This window comes from Schistocerca nitens, chromosome 1 (genome assembly GCF_023898315.1).
Source record: "Schistocerca nitens isolate TAMUIC-IGC-003100 chromosome 1, iqSchNite1.1, whole genome shotgun sequence".
NCBI classification, from domain to species: domain Eukaryota; kingdom Metazoa; phylum Arthropoda; class Insecta; order Orthoptera; family Acrididae; genus Schistocerca; species Schistocerca nitens.
The window spans coordinates 1,060,059,361-1,060,080,705 of record NC_064614.1 but is presented as its reverse complement, the minus strand read 5'-3'; the positions used below and the strand labels follow the sequence as shown (position 1 = coordinate 1,060,080,705).

Below are 21,345 nucleotides of genomic sequence, written 5' to 3'. Positions count from 1 at the left end.
AATCACGGAAAACCTAAACCAGGACGACCGAACGCAGGTTTGTACCGTCGTCCTGCCGAAGGCGAGTCCAGTGTGCTAACCACTCCGCCACCTCGCTCGGTGGGACAACTAAAGGTTTATTGGGACATTCCATTTGGGATGGCATGGATAGTGTTAAGTGGGGAAAGACGAGTAACTTTCAAAGGTGAGTTGATGGTATGGAAGGGTAAGGCAGTTGTAATTACGCTAGGAAAGGATGTGGAGTGTATGGAGACGGAGGGAAGGTGGGGTGATGGGGGTGTGGCAACAGGGCAGAGTTCTCGAGGATGAGAGAGACTATAGGGAGCTGGGACGCAAGTTGAGAGAGCAGTGGGAGGGGTGAAGGTATTCTAAATGTCTAAGGAGTTTAAGGAATTGGAGGGTGTGAGAAACAATGAGAGGAGCAGAAGTCAGAACTATATTATTGTTGATAAAGGTTGGCCAGATAAGATGCGAGGATGATGTTAATGAAATTTAACCCCCGTATTCGGCCAGATGGTTTAATCTATTGCGGACTTTCTTTAGTGTGGTTAGATGGTTAGGGCACCAGGCTAATGTCTCATTCAGTGTACTGGGAGATATTTTAATGATTTAGTTAGGTGCATTGTGTGGGTAGTAGCTAGTGTTTAAAATAAAAACGATAAAAAATGCTAGTAACTAATAAAACATGCCTTATTACACTACTGGCCATTAAAATTGCTACACCGAGAAGAAATGCAGATGATAAACTGGTATTCATTGGGCACATATATTATACTAGAACTGACATGTGATTACATTTTCCCGCAATTTGGGTGCATAAATCCTGTGAAATCAGTACCCAGAACAACCACCTCTGGCCGTAATAACGGCCTTGATACGTCTGGGCATTGAGTCAAACAAAGCTTGGATGGCATGTACAGGTACAGCTGCCCATGCAGCTTCAACACGATACCACAGGTTATCAAGACTAGTGACTGGCGTATTGTGACGAGCCACTTGCTCGGCCACCATTGACCACACGTTTTGAATTGGTGAGAGATCTGGAGAATGTGCTGGCCAGGGCAGCATTCGAACATTTTCTGTATCCAGAAAGGCCAGTACAGGGCGTGCAACATGCGGTCGTGCATTATCCTGCTGAAATGTAGGGTTTCGCAGGGATCGAATGAAGGGTAGAGCCACGGGTCGTATCACATCTGAAATGTAATGTCCATTCTTCAAAGTGCCGTCAATGCGAACAAGAGGTTACCCAGACGTGTAACCAATGGCACACCATACCATAACGCCGGGTGATACGGCAGTGTGGCGATGACGAATACACGCTTCCAATGTGCGTTCACCACGATGTCGCCAAACACGGATGCGACCATCATGATGCTGTAAACAGAACCTGGATTCATCCGAAAAAATGTCGTTTTGCCATTCGTGCACCCAGGTTCGTCGTTGAGTACACCATCGCAGGCGCTCCTGTCTGTGATGCAGCGTCAGGGGTAACCGCAGCCGTGGTCTCCGAGCTGATAGTCCATGCTGCTGCAAACGTCGTCGAACTGTTCGTGCAGATGGTTGTTGTCTTGCAAACGTCCTCATCTGTTGACTCAGGGATCGAGACGTGGCTGCACGATCCGTTACAGCCATGTGGATAAGATGCGTGTCATCTCGACTGCTAGTGATACGAGGCCGTTGGAATCCAGCACGGCGTTCCGTATTACCCTCCTGAACCCACCGACTCCATATTCTGCTAACAGTCATTGGATATCGACCAAAGTGAGCAGCAATGTCGCGATACGATAAACAGCAATCGCGATAGGCGACACTCCGATCTTTATCAAAGTCGGAAACGTGATGGTACGCATTTCTCCTCCTTACACGAGCCATCACAACAACGTTTCACCGGGCAACGCCGGTCAACTGCTGTTTGTGTATGAGAAATCGGTTGGAAACTTTCCTCATGGCAGCACGTTGTATGTGTCGCCACCGGCGCTAACCTTTTCTGGATGCTCTGAAAAGCTAATCGTTTGCGTATCACAGCATCTTCTACCTGTCAGTTAAATTTCGCGTCTGTAGCACGTCATCTTCGTGGTGTAGCAATTTTAATGGCCAGTAGTGTACAAGCGGTGAGTCAGATTAGCATTATTTATATGTGGCTCAGATTGATGGAAGGTGGTGCCCTTGATTAACGATAGCTGTCTTCAAGTCGCGCGAGCAGGGAGACTCGCTGTCGGGCGATAGTCCCTTGCTGACGTCACACGGTTTGGGCGGCTGGTTGGCGATGGGTCGGCTGCGCGGCCTGCTGCCTCAGTTGCAGCTGGCGATGGACTTCAGGGCGGTCGTGGTGTCGGCGGCGCTGCTGGTCGCCGTCTCTGTTCAGGTTACCTCACGTATCACGCACACCATTCATAGCCTACGTTTAACTGTTACTGCAACTGTTTATGATTTTTTAGTCATTTATATCTAAATCTACTTCCATACTTCGTAAGCCGCCGCAATGTGTGTGGTAGACAGTATTTCGCGTACCATTGGAACTTGCTGCCTTTCCTGTTTGAGTGGATATAGGTGGACGGAAGGAGGCGTTTGTGCAAAACGTCCATGTGAACTCGATTCTCTGTAATTTCGCCTTCAGTCTTTTCCCGAGGTAACAGGAAAAAATTTTGTTTTATTCTCCTAGGAACGACCGCTCTGCGTATTGTAGCAGCGAACCACACCGTCATGCACAAAGTGTCTCTTGTTGCGTCTGCCACCGGAGCTCGATTTATCGTATTTGCGAAAATGTTTTTATTGGATGAAATGTTCCACGTAATACGATTCAACGCAATGAATACAATGCCTATACCATCCTCAACGTGTTGAACCCATTCTCTTTTTCTTCTTCTTCTTCTTTAGTAGCGCTAAAGCCCTTGGTGAACCTCGGCTTCTTCAACGATTTTCCTCCACATTTCTCGGTTATCTGCTGCTCTTTCGCACCATCGGACTCCCATACTGGTGAAATCCACTATCACGTCGTCAGTACATCTTCTTCTACGTCTCCATTTTCTCCTAGCTAAATGGATCACACTTTTCATCATTTTTCTTTGAATTATATCCTGTGCCATTCTCGCCATGTGTCCTAACCGTCGTATTCGCTGAGATTTCACAAAATTCACTATGCTCCTACCTTATGTTAATACGTGTAATTCGGCGTTGGAGCGTATTCACCAGCTTCCTTACTTCCTTGTTGCACCACAGATATTGCGCAGTATTTTCCTCTGAAAGCTTGTTATTGCATTTTTGTCATGTTCTGCCCATACTTCTGACCAATATGTGACAAATGAGCTGACCAGGGAGTTATATATTGGTAGTTTTGTATTTCTTTTAGCAAGACTCTTTCTAAAGAGCTCCACATTTGCAAAGTAAGCGCCGGCCGTTGGTGGCCGAGCGGTTTTAGGCGCTTCAGTCTGGAACCGCGCGACCGCTACGGTCGCAGGTTCGAATCCTGCCTCGGGCATGGATGTGTGTGATGTCCTTAGGTTAGTTAGGTTTAAGTAGTTCTAAGTTCTAGGGGACTGATGACTTCAGATGTTAAGTCCCACAGTGCTCAGAGCCATTTTTGCAAAGTAAGCTCCGTTTTTATTTAAACCTTTTTTCCATATTAAAATTATTAAACGCGGAAGTAACTCTGTTACTTTTACCCGACTAAAGCGCTACGTCGATTTCGATTAAATTTACACTGAACTCTTAAGCAGAAAATAACTGTCACTGCATTTCATCTGGTCTTCACCCACAGTACGACCCTGTATCATTATGGCATTTATGTACTCCGGAGTCACCCGTGTTTCTTCGTAGACTTCATGTTTAATTGTCCTAATAGTTATAAGTGCACAGCGGATAAGGCTGAGGTGCGGGCAAACCATTTTGATACAACCGACTACGACCTCCAGTGCTCTGCTAAGGTTTTTGCTTGACAATGGGAGGGGGGGGGGGGGAGGGGCAAATGTGAGGTATTGATACCATTCTTATCTTATGCGTAGTGTCACATCCGTTAATAATAGTAGATCGTCGTGTATTCACTTTTCCCAGCCAGTGTTGATTCTCAACTGATCAGTAGTGCATCTTGCGAGGACTGAGTTGCCCATCATTTGTAAACAATGTCAAAAAATGTTCAAATGTGTGTGAATTTCTGAGGGACCAAACTGTTGAGGTCATCGGTCCCTACTCTTACACACTACTTAAATTAACTTATGCTAAGAACAACACACACACCCATGCCTGAGGGAGGACTTGAAACTCCGGCGTGAGGGGCCGCGCAGTCCGTGACATATCGCCTGAAACCACGCTACCACTTCGCACGGCGTAGACAATGTAACATCCTAAGCAAGATCGTGCATAGAACCGCCACATCACTTAGCAGTTTTTGTAGGTACAATTCGGAGGACTGTAGTCGATTTTGAAAATTATTACCAAGAAGCTGTTGATGGACCAAAATGAAATCAGATGGATTCCATGCATATTGTAGAAACGGGTGTTTGAATGTGTGCGTGTCCTAAACCACCGCACAGATTTCAACTAAACTTTGTACAAATATGCCTTAATGTCATTCAATAATCGCTGTGAGTTAAGAACCACCTATTTATCATAGTTCAGGAGATATGCTGTCATAAATAATGAGATACGTAAAAAAATTGCCGCATCATGCATGAGTTTCAAATATATTACTTCCGTGCTACTAATTCTATTCGCAATAAATTGTGCAGACAGTATCCATATATGCCCCTGAACATACCTACAAAATTATGTCGTTGTGTGACACATAGATCTGGAGATATCACATTACACTCCTGGAAATGGAAAAAAGAACACATTGACACCGGTGTGTCAGACCCACCATACTTGCTCCGGACACTGCGAGAGGGCTGTACAAGCAATGATCACACGCACGGCACAGCGGACACACCAGGAACCGCGGTGTTGGCCGTCGAATGGCGCTAGCTGCGCAGCATTTGTGCACCGCCGCCGTCAGTGTCAGCCAGTTTGCCGTGGCATACGGAGCTCCATCGCAGTCTTTAACACTGGTAGCATGCCGCGACAGCGTGGACGTGAACCGTATGTGCAGTTGACGGACTTTGAGCGAGGGCGTATAGTGGGCATGCGGGAGGCCGGGTGGACGTACCGCCGAATTGCTCAACACGTGGGGCGTGAGGTCTCCACAGTACATCGATGTTGTCGCCAGTGGTCGGCGGAAGGTGCACGTGCCCGTCGACCTGGGACCGGACCGCAGCGACGCACGGATGCACGCCAAGACCGTAGGATCCTACGCAGTGCCGTAGGGGACCGCACCGCCACTTCCCAGCAAATTAGGGACACTGTTGCTCCTGGGGTATCGGCGAGGACCATTCGCAACCGTCTCCATGAAGCTGGGCTACGCTCCCGCACACCGTTAGGCCGTCTTCCGCTCACGCCCCAACATCGTGCAGCCCGCCTCCAGTGGTGTCGCGACAGGCGTGAATGGAGGGACGAATGGATGCCAATGATGGTCGTATGCGTGTTTGGCGCCGTGCAGGTGAGCGCCACAATCAGGACTGCATACGACCGAGGCACACAGGGCCAACACCCGGCATCATGGTGTGGGGAGCGATCTCCTACATTGGCCGTACACCACTGGTGATCGTCGAGGGGACACTGAATAGTGCACGGTACATCCAAACCGTCATCGAACCCATCGTTCTACCATTCCTAGACCGGCAAGGGAACTTGCTGTTCCAACAGGACAATGCACGTCCGCATGTATCCCGTGCCACCCAACGTGCTCTAGAAGGTGTAAGTCAACTACCCTGGCCAGCAAGATCTCCGGATCTGTCCCCCATTGAGCATGTTTGGGACTGGATGAAGCGTCGTCTCACGCGGTCTGCACGTCCAGCACGAACGCTGGTCCAACTGAGGCGCCAGGTGGAAATGGCATGGCAAGCCGTTCCACAGGACTACATCCAGCATCTCTACGATCGTCTCCATGGGAGAATAGCAGCCTGCATTGCTGCGAAAGGTGGATATACACTGTACTAGTGCCGACATTGTGCATGCTCTGTTGCCTGTGTCTATGTGCCTGTGGTTCTGTCAGTGTGATCATGTGATGTATCTGACCCCAGGAATGTGTCAATAAAGTTTCCCCTTCCTGGGACAATGAATTCACGGTGTTCTTATTTCAATTTCCAGGAGTGTATAAACACTGAAACGCGTAAAAAACTTCCCCATGAAACATGGCGTTATATTTATTACTTCTGTGATGCTAATATTATTCGTATCATATTTCATAGACAGTATACATATATGGCGCTGAATGTATCTACAAAAATATGTCATTGTACGACACATAGTACAAGAGATATGATGTCACAAACACTGAGATGTGTGAAAAAATGTCGCATCATCCATGAAGTTTTAATACATCTATTCTTTACTGTAAGATACTCCTACAGTTGAGTCAAGTAATTGAAATCCCTGACACGCGACAGCGTTTCTGAGAGCTTTCAACAAGTGAGTGGAAACGGCTGTAGGCGAAACAATAGCCGTCTATAGAGATACAAAGAGGCTTTGCCAAAGGGGCTTTTAGAAAAAGTTGTTGTACACTCTCAAAGCTCAAATCAGCTACGTTCAGCGTACAGAAACTGTACGGTATCGTCTCACTCCAAGTCTACTACAGGAATACTTGCCAGATTTCGTTTCTAACAGAAAATTGGCAGAATGAATACCTGGAACTGCTGGGCTTGTCAGCTAGGTTAGTATGTATAGAGCACTCCTTGCGCAGATTTTTGGAAATTTGTCGTAATAATCCTGTGGGACCAAACTGCTGAGGCCATAGGTCCTTAGGCTTACACACTACTTAATGTAACTTAAACTAACATACGGTAAGGAAAACACACACATCCATGCCCGAGGGAGGACTCGAACTACCGACTACCGGCGGGGGGGGGGGGGGGGGGAGGGGAGCCTCTCGAAACGTGACAAGGCGCCCGAGACTACCCCTCGCGGCCTTTTACTGATACTACTTGCACATTAATGCTCCCTCGTAGGGACATGTGGATTGTGTGTTATCACCGCTAGTATGTTAGTTGAATTTCTTTCATCGGCTACTGTTCTTTTTAGGTGGTGTTATGTTATTCACACTTCTAGTTTCTTCCAGTTACTAGTAAGATTTGTAACGACAGATGGTGAGGGCTTAGCACGATCACGGTACCTTGCAGCGAACAACCTCGTCGCTGCCCTATCAGGTTAGCGATGATCGCCAGGAAAGAAAATCCTATCCACTTGGTATACAATGTGATACTCTCAATGTCTTCTGGAGCGAATTGTCTCACCACTACAGCAAAAGGGCTCAAACTGATGGGCTTCATGAGCATTAGTGAATACACTAACTGTACCTAAATTATGAGTGTGCTGCAGCAGGGCGGCGTGTGTGGGACATCCCCTCCTGACGGCAAGACAGTGGTTTGCGGTGCTGTTTTCTCTGTATTGTCGAACGGCTAACACGGTGCACGAGGCACGGTGCAATCCCTAGTTGCTGGTTGCGTATCTAAAGTCTTCCAGGGACAACAAGAAATCGATTTTTGCCTTTCAATCAATTACTGGCCGAATTTACAACTGTAAAACGCTTTCGTTATCAGTCTTAACGTTAAGCTTTTAATACAAGACAAATACGACAAACTTTGCGTGTCTTGAGGCAACGTAACTCATGATGTTCAAATGACGTAGTCGATATTCATACTCAGCCAGTGTTTGATAATGAGAGCATTTAGCGAATTTCAACGAATTTTGCACAAAACTCCAAATATTAACTTTTGCTAGCTTACACTCCTCACAAGTTGATGAAAGGAACGTTTCCGCTGTTCACGCAGTAAAACTCAAGCACCAGGGAAGACTTTTTTTTTTTTTTTTTTTTTTTTACTGCTAGCTCCATTTGAAACATATTTTGCAGAACAAATCGACAAATACCATTGAATGTATCAGCAAAATTACATCACTGTCGATACATAGTTCAGAAGGTATGAGGTCATAAACATGACAATTTACAAATAATTTCGAACCTTTTCGGAATTTTTTCTCGCTTACAAGCTTAACGTCAAAGAACTTATTAACTCATTTGTAAAGTAATCAGACGTTTGAAGCTGTTTTATACACTGGAGTTCGATGTTTTAAAGAAAGTGGTTGTTAGTATTTCACCAAGTTCCAAAGACATCATCTCGTTGAAGCCCTCTTGGAGCACATCATCTCGTTGAAGCCCTCTTTGAGTGACCTTTCCATCATCATAGCCAAAATCATGTAGTATCGTTTTTAAAAAAATAATCAGTACTATAATTCGGCAGCTACTGTTTGCATAAACCACAATTTTCTCCTCATTTTCTGCTTCACTTAGCGAAAACAGCAGCTCGGTATACGTGTTTGTTCTATATATTCTCTGTCCAGTCACATTAATTTGAAGACCTGTCAAAAGGCTGAATAACCACCTTTTACAACAGGGACCCCTCCAAGACGTGCAGGAAATGGAAATGAGCGTTTGGCGTCATTGGCCGGGAGGCCCCTTACGGGGCAGGTCTGGCCGCCTCAGTGCAGTTCTTATTTCATTCGACGCCACATTGGGCGACCTGCGCGCCGGATAGGGATGAAATGATAAGGAAGACAACACAACACCCAATCCCTGAGCGAAGAAAATCCTCGACCCAGCCGGGAATCGAACCCGGGCCCCTTAGGACGGCAGTCCGTCATGCTGACCAGTCACCTATCCCTTTTTTATCTCATTTTTCTTCTATATTGTTCGTTGAATTTGTTCGTGGCAGACGTCCGATGACACTCGCTCAGGTTGTACGTTGATCCATTTACTCAGTTTTCTTTATTACAGAGGGTAGCTAAACCCTCTGACTGAACATGCTGAGCCGGCCGCGGTGGTCTCGCGGTTCTAGGCGCGCAGTCCGGAACCGTGCGACTGCTACGGTCGCAGGTTCGAATCCTGCCTCGGGCATGGGTGTGTGTGATGTCCTTAGGTTAGTTAGGTTTAAGTAGTTCTAAGTTCTAGGGGACTTATGACCTAAGATGTTGAGTCCCATAGTGCTCAGAGCCATTTGAACCATTTCTCCCAAAACACTTGTCGAATCCTGCGGATTGTTTCACCTTGAGAATCGTCAAGCTTAAAATTTGGTGCAATAACGTTGTTCAACTTTCTCATTTTGACCACAATACAAAACCCGACGACTACCACCTACACGCGTTCAGTTGTCAACAGCCAGCCAATGACGGGCTGTTCCCGCAGCCATGAAGAAAATCAGGTACGCGCACAGAGTATGTCTACAAACATAGACAGAATACGCGCCCAGTACCGTGGTTGATTTCAACAGTAGACAGTAAAGTAGGTTACTTTTTGAACAGTCTTCGTATAGAGTGCTAAAACAGAAATATCGACATCATCTGTATATGTTATTTCTTTATTTTAAGTTCATTCGCCAGGCATATAATTAGTAGACGAGGACAAAGATATTTCAATATACATTGGAAAACATTCTAGTAGTAGTCTTCTACGGACGTGGGTAGAAAAATTAAAAATAATAATCAGGATTCGAACACGGTGCGCAAAAGCAAGAGGCTCCGATGCTTGCTATTGCGTCACCAGTCACTTGGTAAAAGCTACATAAAGCTGACCGCGCGGGGAGCCGTGCGGTCTAAGCACCTTCCCACGGTTCACACAGCTCCCTCCGTCGGAGGTTCGAGTTCTCCCTTGGGAATGGGCGTGTGTGTTGTACTTAGTGTAAGTTTGTTCAAGATTAAGTAGTGTGTAAGCCTAGGGACCGACGAACTTAGCAATTTTGTCCCATAGAACGTACCACAAATTTCCAATTTTTTTGCATATAAAGCACCTGGAAAATTTTGACTGATGTTTTCTCAGAAACTGTCGAATACCTACGAATAACCCAAGACACATGTTAGCTTATATTGGCCTCTCTTTAACTGAGCTAAGTTTCTGAGAAATCTGGTTATAATGACACTTGCCGTGTTCTTCTTGTTAGTATATTCACCCAATATTTGAGGATGAGTTTTCATTTATTACTTCTTTACTATTAACTTTGTTTGCAAGAAATTTTGCAGTGTCCACATACGTGTATACAATTGAAGGCACCTGGAAAATTATATTACTGTACAACAAGTAATTTATCCTCCAACACAGCGAAATTGCTTTCTAATTCTATACATTAGTTTTTTACCTTTTTTTACACATTTACAGTATTAGTCACGCGGGACTATCTGTTGTTCGGGACGTTCTCGGTAAACACGACCTGGGAAAGGATGTAGCACCGCAGCGCATCAGGTGTGAATTTTATGCAGATAAAATCAGATCAGCATGCTGTCTTGTTCGACTAGAATGATCTTTGTCGTTTCTCAGCACCAGAGGTGCTTATTTCAATACCTCCCGTTAGTGAGTATGTGCAGTGGTCAAATAGTGGAATGCTATTATCGACGTTGTTCAGTATTTTTTTGAACGGAATAAAAATTTGGCTTTCGGCCTGTTGTTTTCATTTTAAACTATAGACTGTCCTAAAAAAATGGATAAAAGGTTTGAATCTGTTGACTGTCTTTACATAGAAATAGATCTTTCCAAGTAATTTCGGCTTGCGGTACGATAGCAGCCATGGACGGTGTTAAAATGTGTCTACTGCATTTGTGTCAAATTTATTTGACGTGTTATCAAGGTTATTTTGTGACTGTGGAAAGCTACTGCATTATTTGGCCTGCGTCTCTGGGTATACATTAAACGGTATATTGTCTGGTTTTCCTATGCGATACGTTTGTCCACGTTAAGGTGTCGCGTAATCCCTTATATAGTTGGCAATATTGTTCGAAGTTATTAACTGCTAATGATATTTTCACGCAATGTAAAGTTTCAACCTAAAACTATACTGTATAGTCTATATGTTACTTTGCAAATAATATCACACAAGCATTATTCCATTAAGTGGCACCTTTCAAAATCCGACGAATATTATCCAAGTTTCCACATTTTTGAAACGGATATATGGCTTCAAATAACGTGAATCAGAATAACTGGAAATTCTGTCCAAACCTGAGTAAGAACCCGTCCGCTGAAGAGAAGGATATGTTCCGATAGGTGTTCCATACGTGCATTGCAGATACCTAAACAACTGCCACTGATAATGATACAGTAAGCAATGATCCTCTAATACTCTTTCCACACGCTGACATTAACTCTAAAATGCAACGGAAGCTTTCTTCACTCGAAAATGTTTTTCGTAACTCATGATCGGAGCGAGGTTATCAGCTGACTTAGGCTTCGATTGCTATCACCTCGTTTGGCAGTAGCCACGACTCTCAAAGAACGAAATAAAAATAAAAAATAAAAAAAATAAACTAAGGTAAAAGCCCTTGAGAGTACACTACTCGTTGCTGTGTCCTCGAGGCAGCGACAGCAGTACCATTTATATCAATTAGTTTATTATAGTTGACCCATATCAGTATGGACACTCTTACAAAATATCGAAAGTATCCTGTAGAAAACGCTACTGCACCGACTACTGGAGCTGGGAAAGATCGTCTGGCAAGCCGTCAAATCTGCTTTGTACAGTTATTTGAAGTACACAAGGCTATCAAAACAAATGGAACACACGAGTGGATACTAACAATTTAGTATTAGACCATCTTAGATCGAATGATACCATTGTCCATACCGCCTGTACCTGTATGAAAGTTACTAAGGAATGTCAGACAGATAAGCATGTGGTATCATAAACGTGCTAGGCGCTTCATTCTGGAAACCGCGCGAAAGCTACGGTCTCAGGTTCGAATCCGGCCTCGGGCATGGGAGTGTGTGATGTCCTTAGGTTAGTTAGGTTTAAGTAGTTCTACGTTCTAGGGGACTGAGGACCTAAGATGTTAAGTCCCATAGTGCTCAGAGCCATTTGAACTATTTTTCAAAGAGTAGGTTTAATAATGAATAAAAAATAGGAATGTAGATAAGCTATTACGAACAATATAGTAAACTCATTATTGTAACCAACATAGACACGAAGCACACGCCTACCACAGTAGTACATGTTTATATGACAGCCGGCCGTTGTGGCCGAGCGGTTCTAGGTGCTTCAGTCTGGAACCGCGTGACCGCTACGGTCGCAGGTTCGAATCCTGCATCGGGCATGGATGTGTTTGATGTCTTTAGGTTAGTTAGGTTTAAGTAGTTCTAAGTTCTAGGCGACTGATGACCTGAGGAGTTAAGTCGCATAGTGCTCAGAGCCATTTCAACCATTTGTTTATATGCCAACTAGCTCCGCAGAAGATGAAGCGATTGAAGAAATGTACGATGCGAAAAAATAAATTATTCAGATAGTTAAGGGAGACAAAAATTTAAAAGAGGAAGCATTCTGGTTGAATTTTGCATAGAGCATAAATTAATATGGCTAACATTTGGTTTAAGAATAATGAAAGAAGGTTATACACCTGGAAGAGACCTGAGACACTGGAAAGTTTCAGATAAATTTTGTAATGGTAAGAGGAACCAGGTTTTAAATTGTAAGACATTTCCAGTGGCAGATGTGGGCTCAGACCATAATTTATTGGATATGAATTGTACATTAAAACTGAAGAAACAGGAGAAAGGTAGGAAATTAAGGAGACGGGACTTGGATAAACTGCAAGAACGAGATGTTTTGTTGAGTTTTAGAGGGACCATTAGGGAACGGTTGACAAGAACAGGGGAAAAATACAATGCAAGAAGACTGGGTAGCTTTGACAGATGAAATAGTGAAGGCAGAAGAAGATCAAGTCGGTAAAAAGACGAGGTCTAGTAGAAATCGTAGGATGACGGAAGAGATATTGAATTTAAGTGATGAAAGCAGAAAATATAAAAACTCAGTAAATGAAACAGGGGAAAAGGAATACAAACGTCTCAAGAATGTGATCAACACAAAGAGCAAAATGGCGAAGCAGATAGAGGAGAGATATAAGGATGTAGATTCATATATCGCTAGGGGTAAGGGAAATACTGCCTACAGGAAAATTAAAGAGATTTTTGGAGAAAAGAGAACCACCAGTATGAATATCAAGAGCTCAGATGGGAAACCAATCCTAAGTTAAGAAGGGAAAGCAAAAAGGTGGAAGGAGTATGTAGAGGGTCTATAAAATTTCGATGTAATTAAAGGCAATGTTATGGAGATGGAAGAGGATGTAATTGATGATGAAACGGGAGAAACGATACTTCGTGAAGAATTTGACAAATTACTGAAAGACTTAAGTCGAAACAAGGTCCCAGGAGTAGACAACATTCCATTGGAACTACTGATAGCCTTTGGAGAGCCAGCCATGACAAAACTCTTCCATCTGGTGAGCAAGACGTATGAGACAGGCGAAATACCTTCAGACTTCAAGAAGAATATGGCCAGCCGGTGTGGCCGTGCGGTTCTAGGCGCTTCAGTCTGGAACCGCGTGACCGCTACGGTCGCAGGTTCGAATCCTGCCTCGGGCATGGATGTGTGTGATGTCCTTAGGTTAGTTAGGTTTACGTAGTTCTAAGAATATAATAAATCCAATCTCAAAGAAAGCTGGTGTCGACGGATGTCGACCGAACTATCAGTTTAATAGGCCACAGCTGCAAAATATTAACACGAATTCTTTACAAACGTACGGAAAAATTGGTAGAAGCCGACCTCGGGGAAGATCAGTTTGGAATCCGTAGAAATGTTGGAACACGCGAGGCAGTACTGGCCCTACGACTTGTCTTAGAACATAGGTTAAGAAAAGGCAAACCTACGGTTATAACATTTGTAAACGGAGAGAAAGCTTTTGGTAATGTTGACTGGAATACTCTCTTTCAAATTCTGAAGATGGCAGGTTTAAAATACAGGGAGTGAAAGGCTACTTACAATTTGTACAGAAACCAAATGGAAGTTATAAGAGTAGATGGGTAGGAAGGAAACAAAAGAAAACTTAGGAGTAGGAATTAAAATTCATGGTGAAGAAATAAGAACTTCGAGGTTGGCCGACGACATTGTAATTCTGTCAGAGACAGCAAAGGGTCTGGAAGAGCAGTTGAACAGAATGGACAGTGTCTTGAAAGGAGGATATTAGATGAACATTAGTAAAGGCAAAACGAGTATAATGGAATGTAGTCGAATTAAATCAGGTGATGGGAGGTAATTAGATTAGGAAATGAGAAATGGGTTATGCTGTTTGGGGAGCAAAATAACTAGTGATGGTCGCAGTAGAGAGGATATAAAATGTAGACTGGCTATGGCAGGAAAAGCATTTCTGCAGAAGAGATATTTGTTCACATCGAGTATAGATTTATGTGTTAGGATGTCTGTTCTGAAAGTGTTTGTATCGGGTGTAGTCATGTATGGAAGTGAAACATGGACGTTAAACAGTTTAGAGAAGTAGAGAATAGAAGCTTTGAAATGTGGTACTACAGAAGAATGCTGAAGATTCGATAGGTAGATCGTGTAACTAATAAGGAGGTACTGAATAGAATTGGGGAGAAGAGGAATTTGTGGCACAGCTTGAGTAGCAGAACGGATCGGTTGGTAGGACACGTTCTGTGGCATGAAGTGATCACCAGTTTAGTACTGGAGGGAAGCATGGAGGGTACAAATCGTGGAGGGAGACATAGGCATGATTCACTAAACAGATTCAGAAGGATGTAGGTTACAGTAGTTACTCTGAGATGAAGAAGCTTGCACAGGATAGAGTAGCATGTAAAGCTGCATCAAATCAGTCTCTGAACTGAAGACCACAACACAACTAATAATTAACGAGGAGATATTGAATGGAATGGAGGAGAGACGCAAGTCTAGCATCTAGCTAACTGGAAGCAGCGAGACTTGCTAGCAGACATCAATAAATTGTCGATTTGGTAATGGAAGGAACTGTGTAAGTGTGTGTGTGTGTGTGTGTGTGTGTGTGTGTCTGTGTGTGTGTGTGCGTGCGTGCGTGTGTCGGTCGAGGGACGCCTAGGGCTGATGAAAATAAATTACAGTTATCTTATTCAGATGGATGGATGTTGAAGTCTGAATATGATGATTTCAGATGGGTTCAGACATACTTGCCTATTGGAGGTGAGCTACCAAATTTAATTATCTCTAGAGGAATTTTTTCTGACCCAGTGTAGTAAATGTAGGATCTCGTTTTATTTTCGGTTTGCTGATCGAGTTGGCATCCAGTTCTATTAGGAAACTGACGAACATTAAGAAAGAAAGTCCCCTGAATCAACAGAACTTCTTTGGAAACGCGGGGAAATTTTACCCGCAGAGTTCCGGAAATTCATGACTGACAGGAAAGTGATGTTCTCAGCTTCCTTCGATGTTCCTGTTGAATAGTGTATTGCATCGAATGTTTCTTGTTTCTGTTGCCACAACTCGTCCTTTATTTTTCTGTCTAGCATTTGCGATTGAGGTGTAAGAAAGGTTTATTCCTCATTCTGGACTTGGGTCTTAGAGATAGGGTAAAGGGTTGCAATCCAACGATGTCGTTGGAGTAGGGTTGAAACTCCCAGGGGGTGATAGCAGTATCAATAACGTCGTTCTGTCTGCGTACAGCCGCAAGACAACTTTCACTGACTGAATTTTATTTTGCAGGGACTTCAACAACCCAGGGTGTACAAACTGCATGTGTCGTCCGAGGTCCGCAACCGTTATGCTAAAACGCTGATTACCAGCACGATTGGCAACCCTGCAAATCAAGCACAAGAAGTATCTTTCGACGCTGTGCTGCCTGAGAACGCCTTTATCTCCCGCTTCGTTATGTGAGTACACAGAGACCTGGGCAAGTAGTAGCAACAGAGTGCTACACATTTTCTCTACTTTGAGACCAATAAGCGGTTTCGAGATATGGACCAGATTTATTCACAGTAATAATAAAGTGCATTATTATTTTGCTTACTTAATAAGTTTTGAAGAAGCAATGTGTTGACACTGGATGGCGCATTAAGCAGGTCTGAGCTGATTCATTCTGCAAATTGAAGAAATACAATTGCAAATATCTGAGGAAATTCCAGAAATAACGCGCCTGGTGGTTTTTCGGAGAGAAATTCTGTGTAACTTTTCAGTTACTTCAATTCACATAGACCAAAATAGTTTGCAGTGCACTTTATTTTCTATGAGATGTTGCTACAAAAGGTTGTTGGGCGTGATGATATGTGCTACTGTATTTACTGATGTCGTTCTTTCCATCTATCACTGTAATTATGGAAAGAAGTGAAAATCACCTGATATCAAATCAAGGCCTTGAGGAGTATGCTGAAATTGCTTGCAGCCAAATATCAAGGTCTCTGAGCGTCGTATGTGAGTGCCCACACTGATTTAGGCTTTCCGCAATTTACCTAACACATTTTTGAAGAGGAACCACTTGATTTCCTTGTCACCCTTGTTATTCCCACATTACACCTATAGTATTCACTTTAATTATTTACGTGTTTAACCTGATCTGATTAGGGCCATCAGGCTCTTTTATATCGGACAAGTGTTTCACTCATACTGTACATGCTTTACATCATAGTTACCCAACAAATAACGATCTTAATATGACAACTACTATTAAAATGATTTGAATGTCTGAAGTGGCAGTTTAAGTAGTACTGACTATGAACTAATAAAGTTAATACTGGCAGTGCTTGTACTTCTGCACTATTAATGATAAGAGTAATAATAAAAATAATGACAATAATAACAATAATGATAGCGGAAGATATAAAAGCATTTATAAATGAACGAAATAAACGTTTTCTGATATGGTGAAGTCTGAGGAAAGGAAATTTAAGGAGACTGCATCGGCTGCAAATACTTGGGATGCGAGGAAGATTTGTTTGGAAGGAGAGATGTACAAGGGTAACGAGTGCGTACAGAGACAATGTAATCCTTAAAGTCGCTTTCGTAGATACGCCATTAAGTCTCTTCTCGTAGCCTCATCATTGATGAGACTCTAAACCCTACCCTTCCTTCCTTTCTTCCGTCACAAGTACTGTATCCTGTACGACACAAGTAGCCATTACAAAGATACTGCTCAGCTAATTCTGACAAATTCAAAAAATTTCCGTCACAGTTCTGTCACTCTTAAAACTTTTTCTACTGCACTCATATAGTTGGCAACCAAATCCGACTGAAATTTGCTGTTGTTTACCTTCTCTAGTGTTATAAATATTTGACAAATAACAAATGTGGGAAATGGTATTACTGATTTCCACAGCTGCGATGGATCAAAAAATCCACTGCAGGTATGGTGCATTTTATATGACTCAGTAATTTCCATTACATGCCTCATTACAGCTGATACTCTTGTAGATTTCTGGCGTTCCATTACTAAGAATAAGCAAGGTACGAAGAACTCAGCTCGTATATTACAGGAATAGGTATATTGTCGGAAAGACGTATGTGATATTTAATGTTCGGCCGTTAATTTATTATGTCAAAATTATAATTCGAACAGTCCGCGGGTATACTCCCGGTCCATAGTGTCCAGCGGACACAATATTTCTGCGATGAGACATGTCGCCAACGTCAGGTGCACTGACGAACTGAGCCCCTGATTTCAAGCTCTCACTAGGTCACGGACTGGTCATCGAGTCCAGCGTCAAAGGAAGCTAAGCAGCTTAGCTGTTGTTCTTCGTCCGCAGCTCGTGGTCGTGCGGTAGCGTTCTCGCTTCCCACGCCCGGGTTCCCGGGTTCGATTCCCGGCGGGGTCAGGGATTTTCTCTGCCTCGTGATGACTGGGTGTTGTGTGATGTCCTTAGGTTAGTTAGGTTTAAGTAGTTCTAAGTTCTAGGGGACTGATGACCATAGATGTTAAGTCCCATAGTGCTCAGAGTCATTTGAACCATTTTGTTGTTCTTCCGTTGGCCTCTCTGGTGGTAGTGTTGACTCTCTTTGGAATGGTCATCATGCTACTTCCGTAGATTTTGAAAACAGACTACCGCTGCGAGGTCCTCAGTGGCAGGCTGTCGTCTGACGGAGCGCCGCTACTCCTTCACCCATTTCTCCGTGACTTGGTAGACATGCTGCTAGTTGCGCGGTGGTGGTGGTGGTAGTGGGGGGGGGGGGGTTCAAGATGGCGTTAATCAGTCGCAGCTCCTTCCGGTACACCACCTCGTGCAACAGGCCACGGGGATGGCGGAGGTCGCACGGGTGGTGAGGAAGCGGAGGCTTGGGGATGTCTGTTGGCGCGAAGGGATAAGGGTTGTCTCAGTGTGGGTACGACCCATCCCTTATGGACGCCGCAGCCTTCTTGAGGAAGAGCTGCACTTTGCGCTCATCTGGGAGCGGCAGGCACAGGGGCAGCTCTTCCTCCTCCGATGCCTCTTCCTCGTCGTAGGAGGAAGCAGACGGCGTCTCTTCGCTGGCTGTTGTGGCTGTCTCCACAGCGGGAGGCAGAGCAGGCGTCTCGACGTGCATCTCCAGCCGCACTGCCTCCTGCATTTCTGCAGGGGGTGAGGCGATGGCCTTCTGTGTGGCGGTGTCCACCCCCAGCGGATGCCTCACAGGGGTGGCAGGGGCGGAGACAGGCGCCTTTTTCTCGAGATCCTGGTCTCCTCAGGCAGCTGCTGGAGCTGGTGATGGACGACTGCTAGCTCGTTCTTGATTGCACCTCTTTCGGCTGCAAACGCGGCGTGGAAGCCGGCCACGGCGTCATCAGTGGCGGCTTCGATGTGGCGCGGCTCGCACCCCTCGCCAGAGCGGGGAGCCGGGGTGGCTGTCGTGGCGCCAGACATCGCCGCAGGGCGTGTCGCGGCGTGCTGGCGGCGGAACCCTTTTAGGTAGCCGCAGCTACACCACTTTGTGGCGTGTGAGCCGCCGCAGTTCGCGCATCTGCAAGCCACTTCTCATGGCTTGTTGCAATTACGAGTATCGAGCACTGCCGCGCACTTCAAGCACGCGACGGCGTTCTTGCAAACATTCGCAGTGTGCTCCATTCTCTGGCACTTTTAGCACTGCACCTTCTTCTGTGTACCCTTCGTATGCCATTTGCTGCCGCGGTTGCTCCCCATCGCGTCGATGAGTAGCGCCAGTACGGCCGCCAGCTTGCTTCCCTTGTGACCAGCCATATCTAACGGCTAGTGGCGTAGGCGAGGGATTGTAACGAAGTGAATGTATGCGTCCGTGCTGAGTTCCTGAGGGCGGCCGCCTGTCTTAAATCCCCACCTCCTACGAGGTGTTTTCTCCGCGGTCCACGCTCGCCAAGAAATTGACACCTCAACGACCCGTACCGCCAAGACTTTATGGACTCCCTGAAGTCTACAAAGAAGGGGTGCCGTTACTCCCAATTGTCAGCAACATTAGGCATCTACATATTTGCTGGCCAAATACCTGGCAGAATTACTAAGCCATTATGTGGGTAAATGCCCTCATCACGTTTGTAATTCTGTGGATCTTGTAAAACGTCTTGACGACTTCAAATTAAAAGACTCAGATATCCTGGTGAGTTTTGACGTTGTAACATTGCTCACCAGTGTGCCTCTTCGAGAGTCAGTTGAGCTTATTGCACAGAAATATGACGAGAAGACGACCAACTTTCTCAGGCACGTTCTGACCTCCATGTATTTTCTTTTTAATGGAGAATACTGTGAACAAACAGAAGGAGTCGCAATGGGGAGCCCATTCTCATCTGTGGTCGCAAATTTCTATATGGAGTACTTCGAGGAGGAAGCTTCGGCGTCATCCGAATGGAAACATGTTTGTTTTCCCCGTTATGTGGATGACACGTTCATGATCTGGCCCCTTGGAAGGGACAAGCTCCTAGACTTCCATATGCACCTGAACTCCATACATCCGAACATCAAATTCACTTTAGAGACCAAAGCAGAAAGAAGATTACCATTCCTGGACGTCATGGTCAAAAGAAGAGCGGATGACACCCTGGGCCACGGGGTATAAAGGAAGAAAACGCACACAGTCCTGTACTATACAGATAGCTGCCACCACCTTTCGCAGAGGAATGGGGTGTTCAAATGGCTCTGAGCACAATGCGACTTAACATCTATGGTCATCAGTCCCCTAGAACTTAGAACCACTTAAACCTAACCAACCTAAGGACATCACTCACATCCATGCCCGAAGCAGGATTCGAACCTGCGACCGTAGCAGTCGCGCGGCTCCGGACTGAACACCTAGAACCGCTAGACCACCGCGGTCGGCGAATGGGGTGTTAAAAACACCGGTGCACAGGGTGCGCACCATCTCTGATGCAGAGAGTCTGCCCATGAGCTGGAACACCCCAAAACTGTATTCCGGAAAAACGGGTACTCGAAATGGCAGATCAGACGCGCTGTCCACCCGACCTCTACAGTACAGCGTGTGGAGACGAAAGAAGTCATGGAGGAAGAGACAGCCTATGTACTCTTTACTGGCGCACTATCAGGGAAAATAGGACGAATATTGAGGAAACACCTATGTCTTTTGCCAACCAATAAAACACGAGCATTATTGGGAAGTGTGAAAGTCGATCTCAGTTTGCGGAAGGCCGGCATGTACCAGATTCTGTGTCGGTGTGGGAAGACATATTGGACAGACAGTGTGCATCATCGAAGGTCGTTGCCGAGAACAACAGAGGCACACTCGACTTAGATACCCCAACAAGTTGGCGGTCGCAGAGCACTGTTTGTCCAAAAATCACGAAATGGACTACCAACATACCAGGGTCTTGGCACAGACATCTAAGTACTGGGACAGCGTCGTTAGAGAGACTATCGAAATTGGTACCAGGGACGGACTAATCAAACGAGATTGCGGCTATAACTTATCAACGCTTGACAGTCAGCATGGAGTCTTATTAAAAAGATGCTCAGTGTCCGTTGGACACCATGGACCGGCAGTACACCCGTGGACTCTTCGAGCAAGAAATACCGTGGGAGAAACTGGAGAATCACAACATTATAACTGATAAATATTTAAATTATAGGTTTGTGCACGTTAAGTAGTATATTAAGATATGAAAGCAATTTACAAGTAATTTCTTCATGATCTATAAACACTAGTTTCATGCACACTTAATATAATAAAAATCGTACAAAATATGTAAATAAAATATGTGTGTGTCTTTCCGCCATATTGCAAACGAGAATGAATTAAACCGTCTTGTGCATTTACGCACTACTTATGGAAGAGAGGCGATAAGGAAACGAGTATGGGAAATGTGCATTTATTAATGGGAGAGGGGTGGTTTGGGACATAAGCTAGCATGGTCAGACAACAGCGCATCCTGCATCTCGTTATCTGTTTGTACCCTGATAAACGTAGACATGTCTGGAGAGAACCCAGCAATATATACCGACTCCAACACTCTGTCTGACATGTGCAACAACGTTGTAGACAAGTGATGCTCTGTAGTGGCATTGCATCAGGTCAG

General features: G+C 44.8%; 1 protein-coding gene across 2 annotated transcripts in view; it reads left to right on the top strand.

The window, feature by feature from the left end:
* Window positions 1–2,208: 2,208 nt before the first annotated feature.
* Window positions 2,209–21,345, top strand: part of LOC126197671 (inter-alpha-trypsin inhibitor heavy chain H4-like) — a 164,960-nt gene continuing 145,823 nt past the window's right edge. For both annotated transcript variants that reach the window (XM_049934655.1, XM_049934656.1), the window contains exons 1-2: window positions 2,209–2,365; window positions 15,588–15,754. In XM_049934655.1, the coding sequence (XP_049790612.1) occupies window positions 2,267–2,365; window positions 15,588–15,754 (266 nt within the window). In that variant the 5' untranslated portion in view covers window positions 2,209–2,266. The remainder of the gene's footprint in view (window positions 2,366–15,587; window positions 15,755–21,345) is intronic.